Genomic DNA, 25,590 nt, shown 5'->3' on the forward strand with positions numbered 1-25,590 from the left:
GTCCTCCCGCGACTGCTCTATTATTTTACGAACATACCACTCATGCTCCCGGGCAAAACTTTTAAATTAATGAATACATTGCTGATTGAACTTACTTGGCGGACGGGTAGGAGGAGAATTAGCCTAAAGAAATTGCAGCACTGCACATCTAGAGGGGGTCTGGGGGTACCTGACCTCAGGGCATATTTTTATGCCTGCCAGTTACAATGGCTGTCCTATTGGACAGCGGGCCTAACTTGCGGGAGATAGGGATGACTGAACAGGACGTAGGACAAGGGGCACTACACACCATCTTACTGCCACACAGCAAGATCCCGTGGGATCCCTCGCCCCTTCTGCGTACGGCACTACAGTGCTGGAGGGTGGCTCTACAATACACTGGGGCGTCCCCTGCGTATGCCGGGAATATACCTCTGCTTGGCATTCCCTTACAGAGCAGATGCCTGTCCATGCGGAGGCTTGCACCCTGGCTAGAGGCGGTGGACACCACAGTGGCAGATCTCTTCTCTTCAGTGAAGGAGTGTTACTAGACCATGATAATTTTGTGCACGTAACAGGCGCACCAGTCCATCTATATCTCTTGCATGCAGCACTGCTGCAATATGTCCTAAAGTACTGGGCCCCATTACGGCAAGAGCCCCCCACTAATGACCTAGTGAAAACGCTGTATTACATGGGTGGGGGCCGACATCTTATTAGGTGGCTGTATGTAGGGCAGCGCTCCCACACACAAGTTGACCTGACACCGTTACGTAATGCCTGGGAGGGAGACATAGACAGGGCCCTTGAGGACAAAGAGTGGAAGAAAGTGATGGAACACCCGAAAAAGGTGTCACGGAATACACGTTTTAAGTATATCCAAACTATGATCTTACACAGGGCTTATCTTACACCACGAAAGCTGGACAAGATGTACCTGGCAACTCAACACCACTGCCCCAGATGCAAGTTGGAGGGCGCAGACCTCATCCATATGATATGGTCTTGCCAACAGATCGGAGAGTACTGGGACTCGGTCAGAAGACACACAGCGGAAATCACAAGCAGGGAGGTACCTGTTACAGTTGAGGGCTGTATCCTGGGGCGATGAAAAGGAGCTTCCAAATATAAAGTGCAATATAGATTCGAGAATCTGGAGCTCCTACTGGCAGTGCGGGCGATCACCATGCGGTGGAAGTCGAAAACACTGCCCACCACACATGCATGGCACAGCGAACTGGTGCGATGGGGAGGAGAGGAGAGTGCTGTACTGAGGCGGGAGGAGGCACAAGGACTACGAAAGACCCCGATCGCGATGGACTGGAATATTATGTTGGAAACGTGTAGATCCTTGGACATAGCCTTTGATACTATAGCTAAGGCACACAAGGATGTGATTAACGTCACAGCCCGGAACGACATGACCCTAGCTATAGGCAAAAGTGCATGGTGCATGCTGTGGAAAGCCATTATGTCTGTGCCACTGTATGATACTGGAGAAGTGGTTGTATCTACGCAGGATCTGAGGGTGGGGGGAGGGTAAAGTATAGTTGTGGGTTTGTATATCATTTGTTATGCTGAGACAGTACTTTACCCGCATACAGAGACGTGGCAAAGATAGGGAACGAATAATGTGATGCTACTGCATTGTTGATTAGTGCCATTGGTAGTTTTGTTGCAGAGGAAGTGAGAAACTGCTATAACATGGGAAAGGTAATCATCTTGATCCTTGCTAAACAGTACAAATGCAATGTTATAACACGATACCTGTACTGCCGCAAGTTGAATATTCTACTGTTGTATATTGCTATGCCACTGTATCCTACTAAGGAAATTTGAAAAAAAATAAAACTATGTTTAAAAAAAATAGGAGTGGACAAGAGTAGATTGGAATGGAGTGGGGTAGATTAGGGTGGAGTTTGGTATGGTGGGGTGTTGTAGACTGGAGTGAGATAGATGGAATGGATTATGGTAGGGTAGATTGGAGTGGGTAGATTGGACTAGATTGGAGTAGAGTAGAGTAGATTGAAGTGGAGTGGGGTAGATTGGAGTGGAGTTGGATAGAGTGGTGAGGGGTAGATTGGAGTGGGGTAAATGGAAGTGGGGTATATTGGCTTAGGGTGGGGTAGATGGAAGTCGTGTGGATTGGATGGGGTAGATTGGAGTAGGGTAAATTAGGATGAAGTGGGGTTCGGTAGATTGGAGTGGGAAGGAGTGGGGTGGAATGTGTGGAGGTGGTTAGATTGGACTGGAGTGGGGTAGCTTTGGGTGGCATGTGGTAGACTAAAGTGAAGGGGAGTGGTGTAGTCTGGGTAAGTGGAATGGAGTGGGGTAGAGTGGAGTGGGGTAAATTGGAGTGGGGTGGAGTGGAGTGAAGTTGGATAGATTGGAAAGGAGTTGAAATTAAAGTGAAGTGAGATGGATTAGAAAAGAGTGAAGTGAGGTAGACTGGAGTGGAGTTGGGCAGATTAAGGTGGAGTGGAATGTGGTAGATTGGGTGAAATGGAGTGCAGTAGATTGAAGAGGGATGATTGGAGTGGGTAGGTTGTAGTGAAGTGCGGTTTGTTGGAGTGGAGTGGGTTGGAATGGAGTTGAGTGGGTTGGAATGGAGTGTGGTAGAGTGGGGTAGATTTATTGGGATGGAGTAGGGTCGATTGGGGTAGAGTGCGGTAGAGTAGAGTAGAGTACCCCAGTATATTGGAGTGGGCTAGATTGGGATGGGGTAGATTGGGGTGGGTGGAATAAGATGGATTAGAGTAGAGTGGGGTAAATTGGAGTACAGTGAAGTGGAGTGTGGTAAAGTGGAGTGAGGTAGATAAGAATGGAGTGGGGTAGATAGGGTGGATTGTAGTGTGGGGTACATTGTCGTATATTGGAAAGGAGTAGATTGTAGTGGATATGAGTGGGGTGGATTGGAGTGAGGTAGATTAGAGTAGGAGACGTTGGAAAGATTGCAGAGAGCTAGAAATCACCAAGCTAATGCTAAACAACAGGCAGAATGCATCCCTAGGGCAGCTTTCTGAATGTCCCCAAGATGTGTTGGTGCGCTTTGGCCTAAAATAGCAGGGCATGATACATATAGAAATGGCAAATGATTTTCTTTTTTTCATTTGACTTGTTCATCAGTCCTCCTTCAAACTACACATATCTTTCACAGAAATATACAGAAGTATATGTTTAATACTGAAGTTCCATTGTAAACGAAATGGTTACTCAAGCTTTATGTTCCGGTAAGGAACAAAGTAACTTTATTGAGAGCTTGTGTTCAGAAACTTTACAACAAGCCGGATCAAATTTGGATATCTTCTTAGAAATGGCCTAAATGATAATATTTTCAACTTGAACGTATATAAAACAGCATCTTCCGAATTTACTGTAGTAAACTGCACTATTTTATTTATGTAACAGATCCCATGTCATATGAAATGTAATATAAAATTTGCTAGGGTGATGATGCACGCAAAACTCTAGGTATGGCAAGGCTCCGAATTATTTTGTTTTCTTATTCACTTTCTTGGTGTCCTTGATACAGTGGTGTACTTGATGTAATGGTACAATGTGATCGGAGCCCGAGAAGGATGTCACTAACAGGGTGATGGAAAATAGGGCATATATAACAATCGCAAAGTGTATACAGTAGATGAAACAGGGAACCTCACACTGACGGCATGGCTGAGCTCTTGAGAATAGAAGCAGTCAAATATAATAAGGTTTTAAAAAATGATACAGTATCTGCAAGTGTACAAAATGTACACAGTTGGGCTATGTGGCCAAAGCTGAAAACGGTCCACCACTCCCCAGTTAGGGTGAAAGGAATGACTAGGTCATTGGCAATGCAATGCTCAAGATGACACCAGGTATGTGGGAGCACAGGAACAATAGCACTACTGGCCAGGTTGCACTGTCCAACACTCTCTACAGCTCACGTCAGTTGCAATCTGCTCCCTATTTTTGGAACAGCCAGGAGATCTCCCACACTGGCACAGCCAGAATCTGAGAGGTTAACAGCCTGCTCCAGACCCTTCCTAAGACCCGTCAGCCTTCTCCCCAGCTCGGAGTCCAGCAGCAATCAACTTCGTGGAGTATCTTCGCTTTACCTGCCATTCAAGAACTTCAATTGCTGGGCACTTGCCGACGCAGCAAAGGAATTAAACAATAAAGAGTACAAAACATAATACAACTGTAAGAATTAGGGTAGAAGCTACATTACCGTGTTTCTAGTTGTGTACCGGACATCAGGGCAGTGTTTCCCTTCCCCTTACCCTCCCTCTACATCACCCTCCTGTGAGGGTGAATGGGACCGGTGCAGGTGACAGCTCTCCCAATGTTCTTTTCACAACTTCAAACACAGCACCTGTGCAAAGGTATCCTTTTTCTTAAGAGCAAAACTTTAACAATGGTGGCAAGTATCTCTCCTAGCACTTGCTCAAGACCAGGCTTGTTATAGCTGTTTGTGTACAGTGGCATGACATTGATGTACACTGTAACGTAAATAAGTTTAATAAACATGAAATCATTTTTCGTGGCTTTCCCTTCATAAAGAGCAGCAAATATTTTAGAAGATAAAATTAAAGATGTGACATTTAAAAATAGTTTTTAATCTCTCTGGTGTCTGTAAAAATGTGAGACACTAAAAACTAGTGCTGATCTGTGGAAAAGTGGAGTACTCTGGCATTTGCAAAACATTCACCAGCCAGCTCCAGCGGCAGCAGGATGCTCCGGCTGCTCGGCTTCAGGCACCCATTTATTGCCCTGTCGCCTCCTCTAAGAAATTGTAACTGCCCAGGCGGATCTAAGCACTGCCCAGCTGCCCAGCATAACATATAGTTATTTCTCAAGTAACTCATTTGGCTTTTAATTAATATTGCCTACGTGAAGCACCTGACTCCTACCTTGGAGCATTTCACTTGGAACTACCCAAATAATATTGGGCTCTTTATTATAAATACAAATTACTCCAGAACAATAATTCCCGTAATTCTTTCTGACTCACCGCCAGCGCCAACGCAATTCAACTAGCTCACTATTGTCCTGAAGATGAACTCCAATAATTGGGTTTGAAACTCCGTCGAACACCCCACAACGTGAACTCCACATAATATGTATAAATCATCTATGGAGTTCTATTGTATTGTTGTCAAAGTGATGTCTTTTAAAAAAATCAACTATCACTATTGCACACCACACTTATTATGTGAGCACCATAATTTGTTTTTCTCAAATAAAACTCTGTCATCTCTTGACCTACATGACCCTTGACAGACTCTGTCTCTTGCTCCCTTTTGAAGTAATTTAATTTATCAAAAAAACAGTGCCCCTCTTTGGGTCACCCCATTTTGCTTTTGGACCTTTTAGGCCACACTAGAACCATTGGGCCAGATGCATCAAGCATCCATTTTGCGATCCCTTATTAGCGAAAAATAAGGAATCGCTGATAAGGAATAGCAAAGTGGAATGCAACAAGCAATCACTACAAAAATAGCGATTTCTTAGAATTCCTTAATTGCGACTCGCAAATTGCGAGTCGCAATTAATGAATATCTCCCCATTCATTGCTATGGGCCTAGAGGCCCATAGGAATGAATGGGAAGACAATCTCAATTTGCGAATCGCAATTAGCGATTTGCAAATTGAGATTGCGAGTTCAAGGGTGCAGGGGTGTCCAAAGGACACCCTGTTGCACCCCTGAATTTGATCTGTGCACATATGTTGCGCACACACATGCCCTTAGGGCAAGTGTGTGCGCAACATGAAACTTTGCAAAAATGCATAAAAGTGCATTTTTCAACGTTTTTGCAAATTAATATGAAGTTGTACTTCGTTGTTAATTTGCGTGCCCTATTAGCGAATTCGCTATTTTTGAAACTTTCATGCATTGCATTTAAGGAATCTCAATTTGAGATTCCTTAAATGCAAACAATCGCAATTTAGCGAATTCTCTATTTGCGATTTTTGCATTTGGGATGATGCATCCCAAATGCAAAAATACCGGTCGCAAAGGGGCAGATTCTGAGAATCTGCCTCTTTGCGACCGGTTTTTAGCTTGATGCATCTGGCCCATTGTTCTTTAGATATTCCTTCCAACCCCAGGTTCACATATCGGGGTACCTTTGTCTCCCAAAACCTCACCTGGCATTTGTAATGGCATTTTATTTTTAAGCTCTTGTGATTTTCAAGGTGGGACAGTGGTCTAGTTGCTTTAGACATAAATAGTTTCAGTAAATTCTTCCTTTAAACTCCTGCAGACTATGCCCACTGTACATATCTGACCCAAAGAAGATTAGAGGCCATATTCCCACACTACATATACTAGCCCTAAATGTAAGGAAATGGCAGCTACCTTTTCCCATATGGCATAATTCTCTGCTGTAATCAGGCAGGCAATGGTTGACTGAGGCCGCACAATGAATCAATGAATGGACTGGCAATGGAATATAGGTAACCCTAAGGCGTGTGTGTTAGGGCTCATGCCATGCCTGACGGTGAACAAGTTTAACAGTAATTTATCAACCTGGTGCCAATTCTCTCGAAGAGGTAGATTTCAATGAACCGGAGATCACACAGTCCCAATAACACAGCAAATGGATGCATGATTTGTGCATATTTGCACAAACCAAAATTGATAATAGAGGTTGCTGTACCAAACAAGTTGTTAGTGCAATGGCAGCGCTGCTGTACTAAGAAAACCTGTTGTAGGTCATTGACCCAAAACAGGTGATTAACCTCCTTAGATATCACACTTATCCACAATACATTAGGAAGAGAAACATAGTCTCCAGTAGCATCAAGGGCACACACATGCATTTTCTGACTGTGACCATGGTGTACGAGGAGCAGATCTAGGATCGCCAACACAACAGTGAATTTGGGGTACACCTGTCACCAGCTATACAATAGATATAACTAAATGGCTTGTAGTTGGTGGTTGGATGTTAAACCGAGTTGATTGTTTTAAATAATGATGATCTACTTGAGATAATGTGAATCAAATTGAAATGCAGATGATGAACAAAAAAATGTCAGACGAGTTATTTTTAAATGTACAAATATTATATGGCATTGCTGTTGTTGTATATTGATGCTGAAGTTGTATCGTAAAGCTTGAAATTTGAATAAAAATCAGTTAAAGAAAATATCTCACAGGGTGCTCAGAACGCTTAAAACCTCGGGGTACAAAGAAAGTAGGTGGGACGCCAAACAACATCTCCGACTCAAACAGTTACAATAATATTGTGTATTTACTGCAAAACCACTCACCTGTGAACTAGTGTATTCTTTAGACCAGCTTTTAGACCTCGAAGAATTGTCTTTACACGGGGAGTGAGGATTGCTTGTGACACGTGAAAGGCTCCGTGCTTTGAACGCTCTTCAAGAGTTGATTCTAAAAACTGTATTAGTTTGTATACATCTGTTGTGTTAGCCCATGGTGCTGGCATTGTATTTCCTGGCCACAGAAAAGTATAATCATGACTTAATGGATTATGGTAGAAAATAAGAACCTAAATCACGAAAAGAAAGTAAAGCGTTACAATACATAAACAGTTCACTTTAAATGTTTACATTTTAATGTCAAAACGATAATAATTGCTATTCAAATACTAAGAATTCAAATAATTTTTGCTCAAGGCTTTAAATGAATGTAATCAGTAAGAGTAATATGTGTGTAAAAGCAGGAAAGACGCTCCCAATGGCATACAGTATGAATAGAAAGGAATAAAAGTACATTTGTACACATTTGGTTGTACGTCATGTTGTTTGCTTCTTTTTTCCAGAATGTATCATTTACAATTACAGGGGGATTTTAAAAGCAATCATCCATTGCAACATTACATTGCTGGTTGTATCCCTCTATCATTGCTAATCACAATATATCAACAACAACTATTGTCCAATATCCACTGCAAATAACATGCTCATTTGATACACACTGTGATTTGCAAGCAAAGGGTCTATTGGCCTGGTGCGTGTAAGTTGCAATAAAATGTAAAAATGATTTGAGACAGGTCACAGTGTTGCCTCCTTACTACTCATTTGCTTTCGTGCTGTTATAACTGAATGCATGCCCGTGGATGAACAGTAGCATGCCAATGTGTCAGAACAACATACATGCGAAGGTTAGTTGCATAGCAAAATTCACATTGTATAATTACATTGGGGCAGATTTATGTTGGGAATGCGCCACGTTTTGCGTCACGCAACTGCGGCGTAAACGTGGCGCGTCCCTATGACCCATTAACAACGTGACGCATCTAGGCAGATGCGTCACGTTGTAAAGACCTGCGCCACTTGTGGGCGTTCCGGGGCAGGTGCGTCTCGCAAAAGTGGCTGAGTGAAATCTATAAGATTTCACTCAGTCACTTTCAGGCCAATGCTGCGTCAAAACCCTGCGCCTGCTTGAAGCAGGCGTAGGTCTTGACGCAGCATTGTAAAGATGGGGCACCCCCGAGCCTTGCTGGAGCTGCGTCACGCTTGCGACGCAACTCCAGCAATGCGGCACCTTTACGGCACAGATGCGTCACGCATCTGTGCCGTTTTTGCCCCATGGTGCGCCGCATTGTAAATGCGGTGCACCATGGGTGACGGAGCAGCGGCGCAAAATAACTGGCGCATCCCTGGGGATGCGCCAGTTATCATAAATCTGCCCCATTGTGTTTAGTACCAGCTGGGCTCCAGTTGTCCAGTTGCCCATGCGAGGAACTGATCTGTTAAACTCAGGATCAATTATGCTGATTTGAACAATATTGCCCTCACTAATGGCCTTTACATGTACAAAAATAACCTGATATATATCAGTGATGGATCATATTAGTAGCTCCTCTATTATTTAAGTGGTGCTAGATTTAGCAGGGAGTTCTTGATTTACTAATTATGTTCACATTCACCTTCATTCATGTTCATTTACACACACAATTATAAAATGAAGAACGGCCATTTTACTTGTCACTGAATCCTAAATAAATCTGGTAACTATTAACATTTGATAATAACCTGTTCATAGTTAACTATTATATCTTGAGATAGAGACTGCTGACAGTTTTTTCCTGCTAAAAAGTAAAACTTGTATATGAGCTAAACAGCAATAGCATACAGAAAGATGATAGTTTCTCTCTTGTTAAAAAAAAAACCATAGAGGTCCTCTTTATGAATAATCCGATGAATACAACAGGCCTGGTAACGGGATTTACAGGCCCATAGGAATTATGAGATCTGCAGATCTGTATTGTTTCCCCTGCAACTTTTGGCATTTCAAAAACAATGAAAGTTCTAATGTAAATTTGGTAGGAATGTAGCATTACTAGGTGAATTAAACCCAGAATTAACAATTTGCCTTGTAATTACCCATTTTTCATTGGAACCTCAGGGTTCACTCAAAATATCCCAATCTCTGCACCCCCAGAGTTAACGAGTATTGGTTACTCCTGGGTGCAGACTTAGCGGTGTAGGTATTGGACCCATTGTACCAATAATATCACATATTACTTCTTGTACAAATAAACAATATAATTTTAGTTTCAAAGTGTACATTTGAGATTTATGAAAATGTTTAAATGTATTACAATGGCATCTAATAATAAACATAAGAAAGGATTAGAGTATATGCCTAAACAGTTATTTATTTATTTATTTATTTTGAAAGTTTTATATAGCGCGAACAAGATCTTTGCAGATATCAGAGCGCTTTACAGACGAAGGTAATAGCATGTGAGTACATAACAATTGGGGTGGGGAAGGTACATGTGGGAGCATATTCAGACTCAACAGCATAGTCAGATCAGACAGATACATCAATAATGATACAAGTACAAATAAGTAATAGCGTAAACAATCAGGAAGGTCAATAATACGAGTCATACAAAAATGCAAAAAAAGAAAAAAATATCAGCAGAACTGAATGGTACAGCGACTGTAAATATCATACCCAGTAATAATTCAAGTGTATTTAGCCATGAGGATAGCTTTTACTTCTTTCTTAAAAAGTATGGTGGAGGAGATGAGTCTGGTTTCAGGGGGGAGTGAGTTCCAGATCCTAGGTGCCATTCCTGAGAAGGAGCGCTTATAGGTTTTTTCCTTGCGAAATCTTTGGGGCTTTAGCAAGAGATTGTTTGTGCCTCTAGTGTTTCTGGAGCCTCCAGAAATCGTCAGCTTCTGAGCGAGGTATCCAGGTGAGCTCAGGTGGACAGCCTTGTGCGCCATGCAGGCGATTTTCAGATGTATTCTGGCTTCAAAAGGCAGCCAGTTCAGGGATTTCAGATCAGGGGAAATGTGTGAATGTTTTTTTGATCCAGTGATGAGTCTCGCTGCGGCGTTTAGAGAAGCTCTTATGGGTGCCGTAGTAGTTAGGGGGAGACCGCAGAGGGCGATGCTGCCGTAGTCTATTCGAGGGATGACTAGTGCTTGTACCGCAGTATGGAAATCTTTGGCTGGAAGGAAGGGTTTGAGTTTCCTTAAGGTATTGATCTGGTAGTTCGCACCCTTAGTTGCTTTGTTGATGTGTTCCTGCATGTTGAGGTTGGTGTCGAGTGTTATGCCTAAAGATTTTGCTTATGTATTCTTAGAACAAATCGTATGTATGTAATTATGGTCAAAGAAGTCCAGTGAACCGAAACCACTTTTTTTTGCATATTCGCAAGCTGGGAAAAGACTGACAGGAGGCAGGTTTCTTCAATGATTTTATTACTGCGCGATGACAAACGATTAGCAATGTATGTGGTTTTCAGCAGCAGGTATAATAAACACTAATGTCAGCTGCTATTAATGTGTCCGATTCTGAAATGCTTATTATAATGTTATTTGGGAAGAGCTCCTTCACATCTGATTACAAATGTCCAAGCCGATAGTGGCAGCAGTAAATGTTTGATGATTATAAAGTTATTTTCCTTTTCCATGCACCTTGATTGGACTTTAATGTTATTTTAGAATTAACACTCGCCTTCTGATCAGATGTGGACTATTCTTCCCTATTCGCCATTGCCTGCCTGTGTATCTTTACAGTGTACTGTTTTTCTGTGGTCAGTTACAATACAAGGATGTCATTCCCTACTCTGCCCTATAAGTTAATGGCTGCCTAAGCAGTTAAACAGAATGTAAGGACAAAGGCAGCAGGGCGTGCCTCTTTCAGCAAATGTATAACCACATCTTTTCAGTCCTAAATTACATAATTAAATATGCTATATTTACAAATGCTTTACTGCAATTTAAAACTATTGGCACAGTTCTGTAGATGTCTTCTGCCTAAACTGATACATTTTAATGACCTTGCTGTCTTGACTATTACAACAGAATCACAATGCAGCAGATCATGACTGAGTGCCTTGGTGACAAGGAATATATGAAAAATAAACATTAGTAACTGAGTTTCTTGCAAATTGTGTGCAACAAGAGCATGAGCAAGCCATGGGATTTGTACCAACAACTCTCATATAGGGTGGGATAATCTTCAAAATAATCTGGGGCTTAGCCGTGGAAACACTGGAGGTAGCTCTCAGCTGAAGTGTCAGATGCAATAACCACACTGTCAGAAATATTCTTCATCCAGTTCAGGGCAGTTCTAACATCTTAAAGTAGGACATATGATTTGACAAAGAATTATACATTATATTTATGTCAAAAACAAGGGGCTATTGCGAAAATGCTCTACCATAAATCCTGATCTTGTCTTACAGCAGATCGTAATACTGAATATGAGACAAGTCCTAGATTGCCTGAAAGATAGCATAAATCTCTCATCTATGCTAATATCGTTTGCAGCAATAACTGAAACTTTTAATGCCGCCCTAACTGCTAATCAAGAAATAAGACCTCGGAGTGAAAAAAAGTGGTTGAATAGTGACTGTACACACTCACATAATAAATTAATCAAGACAAATCCTTTCTGGCCGGCCACCGGCAAACGATCTGGGCGCCCCCTTTCTCCGCTGATATGACACCGCTAGAGGTGGGGGTTCCACAGGGTTCCATTCTTAGCCCCATGCTTTTTAACATCTTTATGGCCCCTCTGGCGGTGGTAGCGGAGTCCTTTGGCGCCCAGATCATATCTTACGGTGACGATACCCAGCTCCTGTTCACATGCGACAGGGGCGGGGTGTTTGATGGCATACAGATTAGGGAATGTCTTGGTGCGGTTTTTGAGTGGTTTAGATGTCATGGCCTGAAGTGCAACTCCGATAAGTCTGAGCTGCTCTGCTTTGGATGCACTCCCGAGCCAAATTGGAAATCCTGGTGGCCACAGGATATGTTTCCCCCTGACAATGTGTCCTTCAAGGCCAAGAACCTTGGAGTGATAGTGGACAGTGATCTCTCCTTTGGGCCACATATCTCGTGCCTTTCAGGGAAGTGCTTCGGCATTTTGCGGATGCTGAGAAAGTTCCTTCCTTTGGTGGCACTTCACCATAGGAAAATATTTGTTCAGGCTCTGATTAGATCACGATTAGACTACGCAAACGCTCTTTTTCTCGGTCTACCGAAGTATCTTTTGACCCGTTTGCAAGTAGTGCAGAACTCGGCAGCCCGAGCCATTTATGGACTCCCGAGAAGAGCAGGTGCCACTGTATTACTGAACACCTTACATTGGCTACCTACTCCAAAGAGGATCCTTTTCAAAAGCCTGACACTGGCCTTCAAAGCTCTACATGGCATAGGTCCCAAGTATATCGGAAAACGCCTTTCCTTTTACCAACCCAGTAGGACCCTGAGGTCAACTTCTCTGTCTAAAATGACGGTTCCTGTCATTAGGCGTGCTAGAATGGGAGGCCGGTCATTTCGCTACTTGGCCCCGCGGGCTTGGAACGAGCTACCACTATCCCTAAGACAGGCTTCCAGCCTCCTTGCTTTCAGGAAGGGCTTGAAAACATGGCTTTTTACTAAATAGTTTTTTTTGTTGTGTCTTTCTTAGTCTGCATTTCAGCTGTTATGTTGCCTTTCTACCTGTAGATACTCTTCGCCAAAGCGCCGGGATGCTCCATGGAGTAGCCGAGCGCTATAGAAGAAAAAGATTAACATAACATAACATAACACTGAAGAAAAAACTTTGAGATAAACTGGAGGTAAAACAGTCACGTTTTACATGGAAACAGTCGCTATGGAAACGTCAATTATACATAAGACAAGAATCTTGGGAACGACTCCACTTAACTTGCCAGAGAAGAGATTCTAGACCATTCTGGGAAACTGTTAATCAGAAATATTTTAATAGCTCCAATCATAGCAATATTGATGTCACAATTATGCCTGAAATCTGGGTAGAACAGTTTTCTGACTTATATAACACTGATAGTGAGCCACACTCCAATTGTAATTTTAATCATGTGGCATCAGCTTTGGCACACCCGACACTAGATGAGGTAGAACGGGCTTTAAATGATACTGTGAAGAACAAGGCCTCAGGCCCAATGGCATCCCAGCGGACCTGTTTTTAGCTAACCCACCACTATGGCTACCAATGTTAACAAACATTTTAAGTTGTTACGCGGCCCAGGGTCCTCCTGACTCAATGAGAACTGTGATAATAGTCCCTATTTTTAAAAAGGGGGACAGGTCTGATCCAAAATATTATCGGCTCATCTCCTTTATCGATTGTACCTGTAAATTGATGGACAGGGTAATATTAGAGCGGTTGGAGAGCTGGGTTACTGACAGTGGAATGTTCTCAGATATCCAATATGGTTTTAGGAGAGGCCTGGGAACGGTAGAACGATGCCTCAATCTGCACCTGGTCAAAGGCAAATATACACTAGCCAAGTCAGGATGCCTTTACCTTTGTTTCATGGACCTGACATCTACTTTTGACTGGGGGCAGAGAGGAAGGCTGTTGGAAAAGATGCTAAATATGGGCATTGCACCATCTATTGTTCATTTTTTAGCAGCTGTGCATCAAGATGTGATGGGGAGAGTCTGATATGGAGTGGGTGGAGAACTTACGGCCCCAATAAAAATTAATCAAGGGGTTCACCAAGGTTACGTTCGCGCACCTTTTTTATTCTGTTTGTATATAAATGATCTAGAAAATTATAGTAAGCAGGGAAGTGTTGACGTCCCCACGATAGGCCGCAGGTTGCTACCCACATTACTTTATGCAGATGATTGCGTCCTAATGTCTAGAACTGGGGTGGGGTTGCAGAGGCTCCTAACCAGGTTTAATGATTTTATGAATGCCCTTGGCCTAAAGACTAATGTATGAAAATCTCATACTATGGTGGTGGGTAAAACCCCCACCATTTTAAGATCTTGTTTTATAAATAATGAAAAATTGTCTTATGTCCCAAACTTCCCCTACATGGGAATTCTTTTTGATCAGAAAAGCATGTGGCATCATTTAGTAGAATCACGGACTAGTAGTTTCAACCAAAACCTGGAGGCGTATTTAGATTTACTAAAAAGTTAGGCACTAAACCAATCAATGCAATCATCAATATCTATAAATCCTGTTCATGTGCTGTCATCTTGTATGGTGCTGGAGTCTGTGGGTCTTGTAATGTAGGGGACCTACAAAGAGCCAAAAATAGGTTTATGAAAAGCTTGTTGACAGTTCCTAAAAGTACTGCTGCCACCATCTGTCATAGCGAACTTTGCTTGGTTCCTTTGTCTTTCATTTCCAGCTAGCCCTGATACTATTGTGGCACACTATTTGGGCAAAGGAAGAACCAGCCCTAAATCGTGCTATTATTTCAGATTGCCTTAAACTAGAGTGCATGAGAACAAAACCCTGGTTTAGCTGTATAAAGAATCAGTTAAAGACCATGGGGTTGGTGGATGGTTTCTATAACCCAACTAGTATCACTAAGATACCAAACGTAAAGGTAAAAAGAGATCTTTTAACAGATTTATATTCTACCAGAGGAAGCTTAGAGATGGCTAAAAAGAGTGTTGTAGAACATTCATTGTTAGTCTGCACTCCATATATTGAGCCCTACCTTCTTTTTCATTTTAGTTATGCCAAACTGTTTTATCTCATAAGATTCAGGTTTGGCATTTCACATTTTTTGGTCTCTTATCCACGTAAAGTTTATTGTGATGCCAAACTGGACCAGTGTCCTTGTGACTAAGACTGTTTAGAGTACTTTACATTTCATGTTTTTTTGTAAACTTTACATTATACCAAGGCATGCTTTTATTATTCCTCTTTTAAAAATGTTTAACATTAGAAAGTGTTGGGCACCATTATATCACCTCCAGGTTTTAAAAGATGAATTTACTTGTCTAATGATCTACAGATATATTTCTTTGGCCGTTCGGTTACGGGACATTGTTGGTAAATGATTTCATGAATTTACCTATATCCCGGTTAAAATTTTCAAGATGTTATTTCTGGGAACCACTATTTAAAATATTGATATTCTGAGAATGAAATTGCGATCGGCATGGAATTATTATTTATTGTTCATATTTTATTTATTTGATGTAAATGTCTTTTTATGATGTTTTCTTTTATGGCTGATATTTAGCTGAATAAAGATTTTTGACTGACTGATACAAGATGTATTTTTTAAAGCATGTAAAGGTGTATCAACCATCTACACACAAACCTAACACTTCATAGGTAAGTCACTTTAAACTTTGCTTTATCAACTTTGCAACGATATTAAGGTTTAAGAAATACGATTTTCATTTTGTAACAAGGGGAAAGGGTTGACTTGTCCACAGTGTACCACTAATAAAAGAAGCCCAGGGCATATACTTTGTATCTGACCAACCTTAATGAAAGCAGTCAACAAAAGTATGCTTACCATAATTTTTATGAATAAAGGGACTATTGGTACTAATTTAAACAAGGTATCTTACTGATAATTAACAGTCACACTATCAAAGATATCTAATGTATCTGTATAAAGTTCAGCATTATTTCATACACTGACATCTCCTCAATAATATCATTTTGAAGTGTCGGTAAAACAATACATCTGCAACAGTACTAGAATAGTCAAAAGTATTATAATCTATATTACTTTATCTCCTGAATCTTAGTAATATACAAAATGCTTTGTGTAGATGACAAAATAACATCCTTTTGAAGTTTATGTAAACCCATATGTTTATTAAGATGAAGCTTAGTGTCATATCATGCACTGGCTTCCCCTCAATTATAACTTCATTATGAAGTATCTGAAAAATGATAGGTCTGATTTAGTGAAAGAATATTAGAAATAATGATCTGTATTAACATATCAACTGAATCTCTATGATATAGTAGAAACCTGGTACTGCTGATATAATAACTTTTTCCTGCAGGTTTAAAATATAGGTTTTATGTAAATAGAACTTGGTGTTATTTCATACACAGACTTTTACTTCGTAATAACATAATTTGGAAGCGTCTGTAAAATAGGTTTGCACAAGTGTTAGCATACTAGAATTGAGTATCTATAATTACAGTATCAAGTGAATGTTAAGATCACAGGCTGTTCATGGTACCACTGCCATAATAACTTTATTTAGGTTGGCATCATCACTTGTGAGCCAGAATGAGTAGTATTTAACTGTGGATTATTTTCAATAAGAACACATTAATTAAATATTGCAAAACAATTAATATAAACATGCAATGTGGATTTACTCCTGCAGATTTATTTTTCAGTGTGGAACCTGTCATTTCATAGTTAAATTCCAAATGCTTCATCTGGACTCTCGATTCTTCAATCAAATGTTGCACCTGCTCCAGATATTAAAGACTTCGACATAATTCAACTCAATTCACAATTCTAAGCAACCAATTTTAGATCGACCTTTGACTGGAAGGTATTAATTTACCATTTCGCCTTGGTCTTAGGTGATGTTCCTTGCCAAAACCATTTTCCATCCAAAAAGAGTGCATTTTTCTGTCATCAAAAATATTTTCTGGCACAGTTTGGTAAATGTAGTGCCCCAGCATATTCTGATTACTCCAAGGTGAGCACAGGTGGTTATTTCATGTAATAAAAACATATTTTGTTCATATGTTTGGGAACTACTGCTTTTTCATTTTTGTGAAGGCAAAATATTGTAGGTTGAATTACCTTCACATTCTTGGTTTTTGAGGTTACAACATGATGTGCAACTGATGCATAAATAATTGGTACTTTATGCCTATGCAAACAACCTAAACTACCTTTACCCTAGAAAGTTAACTCTTTTGATATTGAAAGGCAATATACAATTAACTGGGAGAATTCTTTGCAAAATAGTTAATGATAGTATTGCGTTTCATTTTGTCATATTTAGGCCAGTCACCTCTTTCTATTCACAAATGTTTTCATAACCCAACCCAAGCGGGATTTATAAAGTGCGGCTAGTCACCCATGAGGGTATCCAGGCGCTGAGGTTCTTGCTGCTTAGGTGGGTTCAGTTGAACAGCCAGGTCTTGATTGCTTACTGCAGTTCCAGGAGAGAGGCGGAGGTCCAGAGGTGCAGGTAAAGGACATTTCAGGATTTTGACACAAGGTAGGGGTAGAAGCATCCTCAAATGTTGCTTCGGTGGATGCGAAGGGTGTGCGCGAGGGAGGTGGAGCACAGGTGTACGGAAGGTTGGCGAAAGTTGGGGCAGTGGTTGATGTAGGCTGGTCCTTCAATGTGCAGAGATTTGTAAGTGTGGATCAGCATGCTGAATTGTATGGGGAGCCATTGGAGTTACTTGAGTTGAGGGGTGATTTGGGGAGATCGAGGATGAGTTTGGCCACAGAGTTCTGTATGGATTGTAGTCTCTTCGGGAAGTTAGTGGGTATTTCTGTGTAGAGCGTGTTGCTGTAGTCCAGGCTGCTGGTGACTAGGGCTTGAGTGACAGTATGTCTGGTGTGGATGGGGAGCCATTTGAAGATTTTCCGGAGCATGAGAAGAGTGAGGAAGAAGGCAGATAGACTGTCTTGATGTGAGTCTGCTGTCCAAGATGATGCTGTTATCACCAGCATGGTCTGGCAGAGTGGGTGAGGGTCCTAGTTCTGGGGGGCATCCAGGAGTTGTTCCACGGGGAGGTGGTGTTGCCGAAGACCAGCCCTTCCATTTTGTCATTGTTGAGTTTTGGGCAGTTGTTTTTCTTCCAGTCAGCGACACTTGTTATACACCTGTGAAAATGTTCTCTAGTGGTTGTGGGGTCTTCTGCGAATGAGAGGATGAGCTGGGTGCCGTCTGCGCTGGATATGATATTAAATTAATAGTCTCTGACAATATTGGCCAAGGGGGTCATGTAGGTGTTGAAAAGAGTCGGGCTGAGGGTCAAGCCTTGAGAAATGACACAGATGATGTTCTTGACTTCTGAGGTGAATGGTGATAGTCGGACTCTCTGGGTTCTTCTGGTGAGTAAGGAGGCGATTCACTTGAGGGCTTCTCCTTGGATTCCGATGCAATGAAGACTTTTGATGAGGGTATTTTGGGACACAGTATTGAATACTACCGAGAGGTTGAGGAGGATTAGGGATGCCATTTCTGATGTTGTTGGTGGCAGCAATTAGGACGGTTTTGGTGCTGAGGTTGGTGTGGAATCCGGATTGGGAGGTGTCCTAAAGGTGCTAGTTCTCCAGGTGTTCAGTGAGTTGGCCGTTGATGTCTTTTTCGGGAACTTTGGCGGGGAAGAGGAGCAGAGAGGGGATGGGAGTTTTTGAGTTCGCTGTGGTCAGTGGACAGTTTCTTGAGAAGGGGTTTGACTTCTGCGTATTTCCATTCTTCGGGGAAGATAGCCATGGTAATAGAGGTGTTGAAGAGGGTGGCAAGTTCACTGCTGATCTTCTTGCACCCAATGTTGAAGATGTGGTGAGGACAGGGGACTGTGAGGGCTCATGGGTGGATGTAATTCATGATTGCTGTGGTGTTCTGTGTGGTGAGCTAGTCCCAGGTGGTGAGTGTGCCATCAGGTCTTGCTACAGTGGGAGCAAGATGGCCATATAGGCCAGAAGGGGTGTGCTGGGGTTCAAAGTTCTGGTAGATGGTGGAGATCTTGTAGTGGAAGAAGTCTGCAAGGGTGTCACAAAGTTCCTGGGAAAGGGTGAAGTTGTTTTTTGTGGCTGAGGGGTTGTAGAACTCTCTGATGATGTTCAAGGGCTCTTTGCTGCAGCTGGAGCTGGCTTTGATGAGGTCCGCCAGGATGTTCCTTTTCATCTCCTCAGGAAGCTGGTGGTAGTGGTTGATGGCTGTCTTGAAGGTGGCTGTGTCTGCGGATTCTTTGCTGGTGCACCATTTTCTTTCTAGTTGCTTGCAGTTGAGTTCTGTGGTTCTCAGCTCTGTGGTGTATCATCTGGACTATTTGGTGGATCTCTTGTGTTTGCTGGGCTTAATGGGGACGACTCTCTCTGAGCAGTTGGTTGGGTGCGGTGTCAGGGTGAGAAATGTTGAGGGTGTCAGTCCACTGGCTCTTTTACACTTTTCTCCAGATACAGTGGGATCTGCTGGGTGGCTCAGGAGCAGTGCAGAGGGGTCAGGTGATGACGAAGCGGACGATGGTGTGGTCTGTAAAGGTGAGTTTGATAACATTACTGTACTTGACTCTGTCGCTGGACGTAAAGATAGGGTCAAGCGTGTGTCTTGCGTTGTGTGTAAGGCTGGTGACTAGTTTGGTGAGGCCGATGTTCATGCTTTCGAGGAGGTTGGCGGTGTTGGTGTTGTTGAGGTCATCGATGTAGAAATTGAGGTCACTAAGGAAGATGTAGTCGGAGTCAATGTTGAGTGGGATGATGAAGTTGGGAATACCTTTGCAGACGTTTGGGTGTGGTCCTGGAGGTCTGTAAGCGAGGGTGCCCCAGAATGTGGATTTGCCATGTGTTTGGGGTTTTCTGTCACTTCAACCACCAGTATCGACTGGAGTAGAGAGGCCACCCAGTGATATCACAACTTCCTGCCTAGAGAAAAGAATAATACCAGCCCATAAGAATTTCGGAGCAAAAAGAAAATGGCCACCCAATCACATTGAATTCCAGCGCATGGTGTCTTTATGTTATCTTATAAAATTTGTAAAGCACTCGATTACTCAATGGGCTTTTTGGCGCTGGAAGAAGAGACCCCAGTGAAAGTGCAAACCTATAAAACAGGATCAGCAGGTCCTAAAAAGCCAAGTTTTCAGAGCTTTCCTAAAGGCCAACAGATTTGGCATTGATTTAATGGCAAGGGGAAGATTGTTCTAAGCTTAAGAGGCTCCCACCACAAAGTCCATACCGCCCCAAAATGTACACCTAATTCTGGGAACTAATGCCAGCTTGGCCGAGATGGATCTCAGTGACCTGGAAGGCAGGTACCTTCGGAAGTTGTTCATGTAGAACTGAGGGCCTAGATTGTGCAGAGCCTTGTACACAGTGCAGAGAGCCTTAAAGAACACTCTCATTCTGGCCGGAAGCCAATGTAGCTTCTTAATAGTGAAATCTGGGAATTTTAAATAAGATCCTGTTTGCAGCATTCTGAAGTGTTTGCAATTTATTTAACACCTGCTGGTGAGCATCTAGGTACAGGATGTTCACGTAGTCAATTCTTAACATGACTAAGGAGGTGACTACTGTTTTCTGCAGGTTGCTGGGAATATATGGGAAAATATTTTTGATTAATCTCAGGGTGTAAAAAGCAGCAGATGTCACAGCGTTAGCCTGATCCATCAGCGAGAGTGAATCATTAATGATTACACCCAGGTTTTTTACTTTCCTGGCTGGCACAGGCAGAAAACCCATCTCAGCAGGTCACCATTCCAGAGACCTAAAGGAAGGCAAAGGCCAAAAAATGAGCACCTCTGTCTTTCCAGAATGCAGTTTCAGACAGTTCTTGGCCATCCAAAAACTGACAGCCTGCATGCAGTTGCAAAAGTTAGAACCATCTGCTACTGCTGCACTATCTAAGGAGACGACAATCTGCGTGTCATCAGCATAGGAAGTAAGGGAGAAGCCGAAGGATCTGATAAGGTCTGCCAACGGCGTAACATAAATATAAACATAAATATTAAGTTTTGTGAGACTTATAGCTGACCCCTGAGGTACACCACAAGGCAGCAATAATTCCTTGGAAGAAAAATCTCTTAGACGAACCGACTGAACACATTTTTTTAGGAAAGTGTCCAGCAGCTTCCAAGCCTCAGACGTTACCCCTATGCTGCTCATCCTATCCATCAGCAGCCTGTGTTTTACCCTATTGAAGGCTGCGGACAGGTCGAGCAGGATCAGAGCCGCCTTGCCACCATTGTCAAGAGAACTCCAGATTTCTTCCATGGCCTTTAAAGGGGCAGATCCAGTACTGTGACCAGCCCTGAAACCGAACTAGGTGGAACCCAGCAAATTATTGACCTGTACATATTTGACCAATTGCTCATTCATGATCTTTTCAATCAGCTTGGCGGGAAGTGGCAGGCATGAGATGGCAGAATATATCCCACTCACTAACATCTGAATAATGCTTTCCTGCCATCCGTCCAGATGGCTACAAACCTTAACTCATAAGAAATAACTAACATTTCAATAGAAAGCCAGTATTCTGATTATTTGGGGTATCCACTTATACCCCTTTCCCATCACCAGGGGCTGGAAGCATCTTGCCATGAAATGTAAATATCTTGGTCTTTGTTCCAGGGAATATCTTAGTCAATTTCTTCTGGGTTTCTGCATTGATTCCTCACCATTTATTCCCACTCTTCCTCTAGCACTTATTAGACCCAGCATGAACCGTGTTATATTGTAAACTGAAATCACTGGCCAATCAGGGTGGGGAAGATAGGATTTCCATAAAAGAACAAGTTCATGTCAGAGCAATCATACATGCCCAAGGGTAGGATGGAATAGTAATAAAATGCAAATTAAAAAATATTTAAATTAAGTCCTGTAAAATCAAATGTATATTCTTGCTCCCAAGACATTGCCTAAGTAGCGAAAGCTCCCACTGACAAGGGAGCTTAAATTAACAAGGGCAGAATTCTCCCAATCCGACAGATAGGTGCCTAAAGAATGAATGAATGATTGAATGAATGAATGAAACAACATTTGTAAAGCCCATGGCTACCGGAGGCATCCCATTGCTGAGAAGAGCAGCTAAAACTACTTCATGATTATTTGGGGACGAGCTTTACGGAAGGCCAGATGACTGGGTTCCTTTCGCATCTGAAGAGTGAGGGAGTTCCACAGTTTGGCGGCATTATAAGAGAAGAGCCAACCACCACTTCTAGCCCTCTTTATTCTGGGAACCGAAGCCAGGTGGAGCTTGTCTGAGCGCAGCGGTCTGTTAGTTCGATAGGGCTGGACCATAGAGGATATGATGGCTGGTCCTTTCCCACTGTTCAACTTGTGGGTAATACACAAGGCCTTAAAAAAGACTCTCTCCTTGACTGGGAGCCAATGGAGAGACTTCAAGGCTGGTTTAGCCGAATGCCGCCTCGGGATCCCCAGAAGAATCCTTGCGGCACAATATGCACAGTTTGAAGTTTTGCCAAGACTGAACATGGGGCGCCCAAATAAAGGGTGTTTCAGTAGTCCAGGTGTGACAAATAATTGCCTGGATCATAAGCTTTCTTGCTTGAAATGGTAGAAGAGTGAGCACTTTACGGAGCATTTTTAGCATACCAAAGCAAGACGACACAACCTCCCTGGCTTGGGTTTTGAAGCTGAGGTCTGAGTCGAGCCAGAAACCTAGGCTCTTTATCTCTGGCTTAGGGGTGGGCACAGGGCCCATGCACACTAGCCACATAGTGTCAGCCTCAAAAAGAGAGGCATTGTTGAGGAGCATAAGCTCGGTCTTATTACCGTTCAATTTGAGGTGAGATTGTTTCATCCATCTTGTTACTTCTTCGAGGCAAGGTCGGAGACGGATGGAGGCTTTGTCAGCATGGTTCAGAGCGACAACCAATTGGGTGTCATCTGCATAAGTGACGATATGCACCCCAAAAGGAGGAAAGATGTTGGCAAGAGGGGCCATATATGCATTAAAAAGAGTAGGGCTCAGGGACAACCCCTGCAGGACCCCACAGTGAAGAGGCAGTGGGTCTGAGATAGCCTCTCCCTCAAAGACTGGAAGGAGCTATCCTCCAGGAATAATTGCAGCCAGGTCAGAGCAGCTCCCGACACACCCAGGCTTCTGAGTCGTTCGACCAGGATGCAGTGGCTAACCATATCAAAGGCTGCACTAAGGTCTAACAGAATCACAGCCAAAGAGCCTCCTGCGTCGATGATTTTTCTGGAGTCTTCAACGACTGCTAGTAGGGCTGTTACTGTTCCTTGACCCGAGTGAAAGCCCGTTTGAGAGGAATGCAGAAGATTAGAAGCCTCTAGGTGTCTTGATAGCCCTGAGTTGACATGCTTCTCCTCAATTTTGCTGATCCCTGGAAGGAGTGAGATGGGCTGGTAATTACCAAGGCAATCAGGGTCGAGGCTAGGCTTTTTCAATAGGGGTTTCATCGTAGCTTTTTTCCTTAGCGGAGGGACCAAGCCAGCGAATAGTGAGGAATTAATCAGGTCCAAAATAGAAGGACTAACTGATTCAGCCACTAATTTCAAGATTTTGGGTGGGGCCGGGTCACTGGGTGAACCACTTTTTACGAGTGCCGAGGTATTAGGGGGAAAGCTTCCAGTGGTTGTTCTCTGCTCCAAGAACTAACAACCTCTGGATTGGGACCAGTATAATAGTCCGTCGAGGTAAAGGCACAACATATTGTTTGAATCTTGTTATAAAAGTATTCAGCAAGTTCGTTGCAACGGCAATCTGTTGCTTCGAGAGTATCAAGGGGAGTGGGGGCAAAGTTTCTTCACAATGAGAAATGTTTCACGAGGGTAGTTGGCTGCCAGGGAGATTTTTTCCTCATAATAGCAGGATTGATCCTTTTTAATTTCGATCTTGTAAGCTTTAATGGCCTCCCTGTAGTCCTTTTTCTTACTTGGGGAAAACTTTTTTCGCCACATTTTCTCAGTTTGTTTGCATTTCTGCTTGAGTTCTCGAAGTATGGTGGTGTACCAGTCCGTTCTTTTGGATCCAACACGCACCTGGGTGGTCTTCTTTGGGAGGACCTGGTCTAGTGTCTCCTCAATCCAGTTATTTAATCGTGTGTTAAACAGTATGTGGTCGGGTGTGAGGGTGGCTCTAGCGCAGAGACCCACTTTTCTAAAGAATGTTTCGACCATCTCTGTGTCATAATTTGAGTTTGCCGGGTCGGAGGGGTGACTCGGGAGGGGGACCAACAGAAGGGAATCAAGGAATGGGCCGACCAAGAAATGGGAATTGGTTCCTGACAGAGTAACTCCTCTACATTGGAAAATATTGGGTCAAGGAGGTGTCCTCTTGTGTGTGTTGCATGAGAAACTCTCTGTATGAGTTGGAGAGCTGCAAGATCACGGGAGAGCTCAGTTGCGGAAGTTGAAGTAGAATCCTCAAAGTGAATGTTAAAATCACTTAGAAGAATAAAATTTGAGGCAGTGCTTGCTAATTCTGCAACTATTTCTGGTAATGATTTATGAAATTGACCCATGGGTCCGGGGTTCGATAAACTAAAATACCCGAGAGGGAGAGCGTGGGTGAGAATCCTTTTGAGAAATGGAGGTTCACACAGTCAAGCAAAGGGCCCCCGCAGGTTCGTCAAATGAGGTGATTTTGATAGATCCCTTCTCCTTTGCCTGAATTCCTGTCCAGCCTTTGCAAAGCATAGTCAGGAGGGAGAGTTTGGACGATGTCGGGTCAGAGCCCGCGTTCGTCCAAGTCTCTGAGAGGAATAAAACATCAGGGCTTTCGTCCATTAAAAGCATAAACAGCTCTGTAGCGTGTCTAGGCAAGGATCTGCAGTTAGGCAGTAGCAATATAATTTGTTTAACCGACGGGTGAGCAGAGGGAGAGGTAAGCGAGTGCGACCAGAGCTTTAATGTGCAGTGCTCACAACTGGAGACTAGGCTAATAGGGTTAATAAAGGGGTTGCAGTTCGGTCTATAGACTGAGTTTTGCTGTTTTAATTGCTCCGCACTATAGGTGTATCTATCTGGGTTGGGGGGAGCAGGGTGTCTGGTCCCTGGTTCCAATTGGGTATTCCAAATATTCCTCCTCTTTTGACATAAAACCAAAAAGGCATGTCGTTAAAACAGTGTATTGGTATCAAACCCATGCACCGCAGGTAATATTTCAATTCCTCCACAGCATTAACATATGGAATATCAATCTAAGTTCAGCAGTTGTGCTCTATAGTGTACTTGTGCTGTTTAGACGTCCCAAATAAAACTGTGAAGTCACATTACTCCTTTCATTTAGTCCTAATTAGTGTAAAGTGCTTTAAGTGTGCAAAGGGTATTGCAAATGTTTGTGAATATTAAACTTTGTGGATGTTCACCACTTTTGTGTTGTCTACATCCACAACACTCCCACTTATTTTCCCAATTCCTTCTTCATATATGCATTTTGCACCCTTCACTATTGATGAAGAATGCGGGGAGGTAATTTATAACATGTCACAAATATCCCTAGGAGTTCTGCATCTTTGCATGCACATTTAAGAATGACTATTTAAAATGTGATGTGCGTTACTGCATGCAACTAAAGTCAAGAAAACATATTTTAAATAAGTTAAAGGTAACATCTGTTCTCTCTTCCAGGTACAGTTCCGTTATCTGGAGTCCAATAAAGAACCGTACCACACTTTTGCTTATTAAGTGCTGTTGTTGTAAAAAAAAAATACAGGTGTTACTTTTACGCAATGTAATGGTATTCTATTTTCTG

At 42.6% G+C, this 25,590-nt stretch overlaps 1 protein-coding gene across 1 annotated transcript in view; it reads right to left on the reverse strand.

The window, feature by feature from the left end:
- The window catches only part of PLCXD2 (phosphatidylinositol specific phospholipase C X domain containing 2), a 188,274-nt gene that overhangs the window by 10,742 nt on the left and 151,942 nt on the right, over positions 1-25,590 (reverse strand). Inside the window, exon 3 of the mRNA XM_086934420.1 lies at positions 7,237-7,478. Within this exon, the coding sequence (XP_086790546.1) occupies positions 7,237-7,478 (242 nt within the window). The remainder of the gene's footprint in view (positions 1-7,236; positions 7,479-25,590) is intronic.

Source organism: Lissotriton vulgaris, chromosome 8 (genome assembly GCF_964263255.1).
Source record: "Lissotriton vulgaris chromosome 8, aLisVul1.2, whole genome shotgun sequence".
Lineage (NCBI taxonomy): Eukaryota > Metazoa > Chordata > Amphibia > Caudata > Salamandridae > Lissotriton > Lissotriton vulgaris.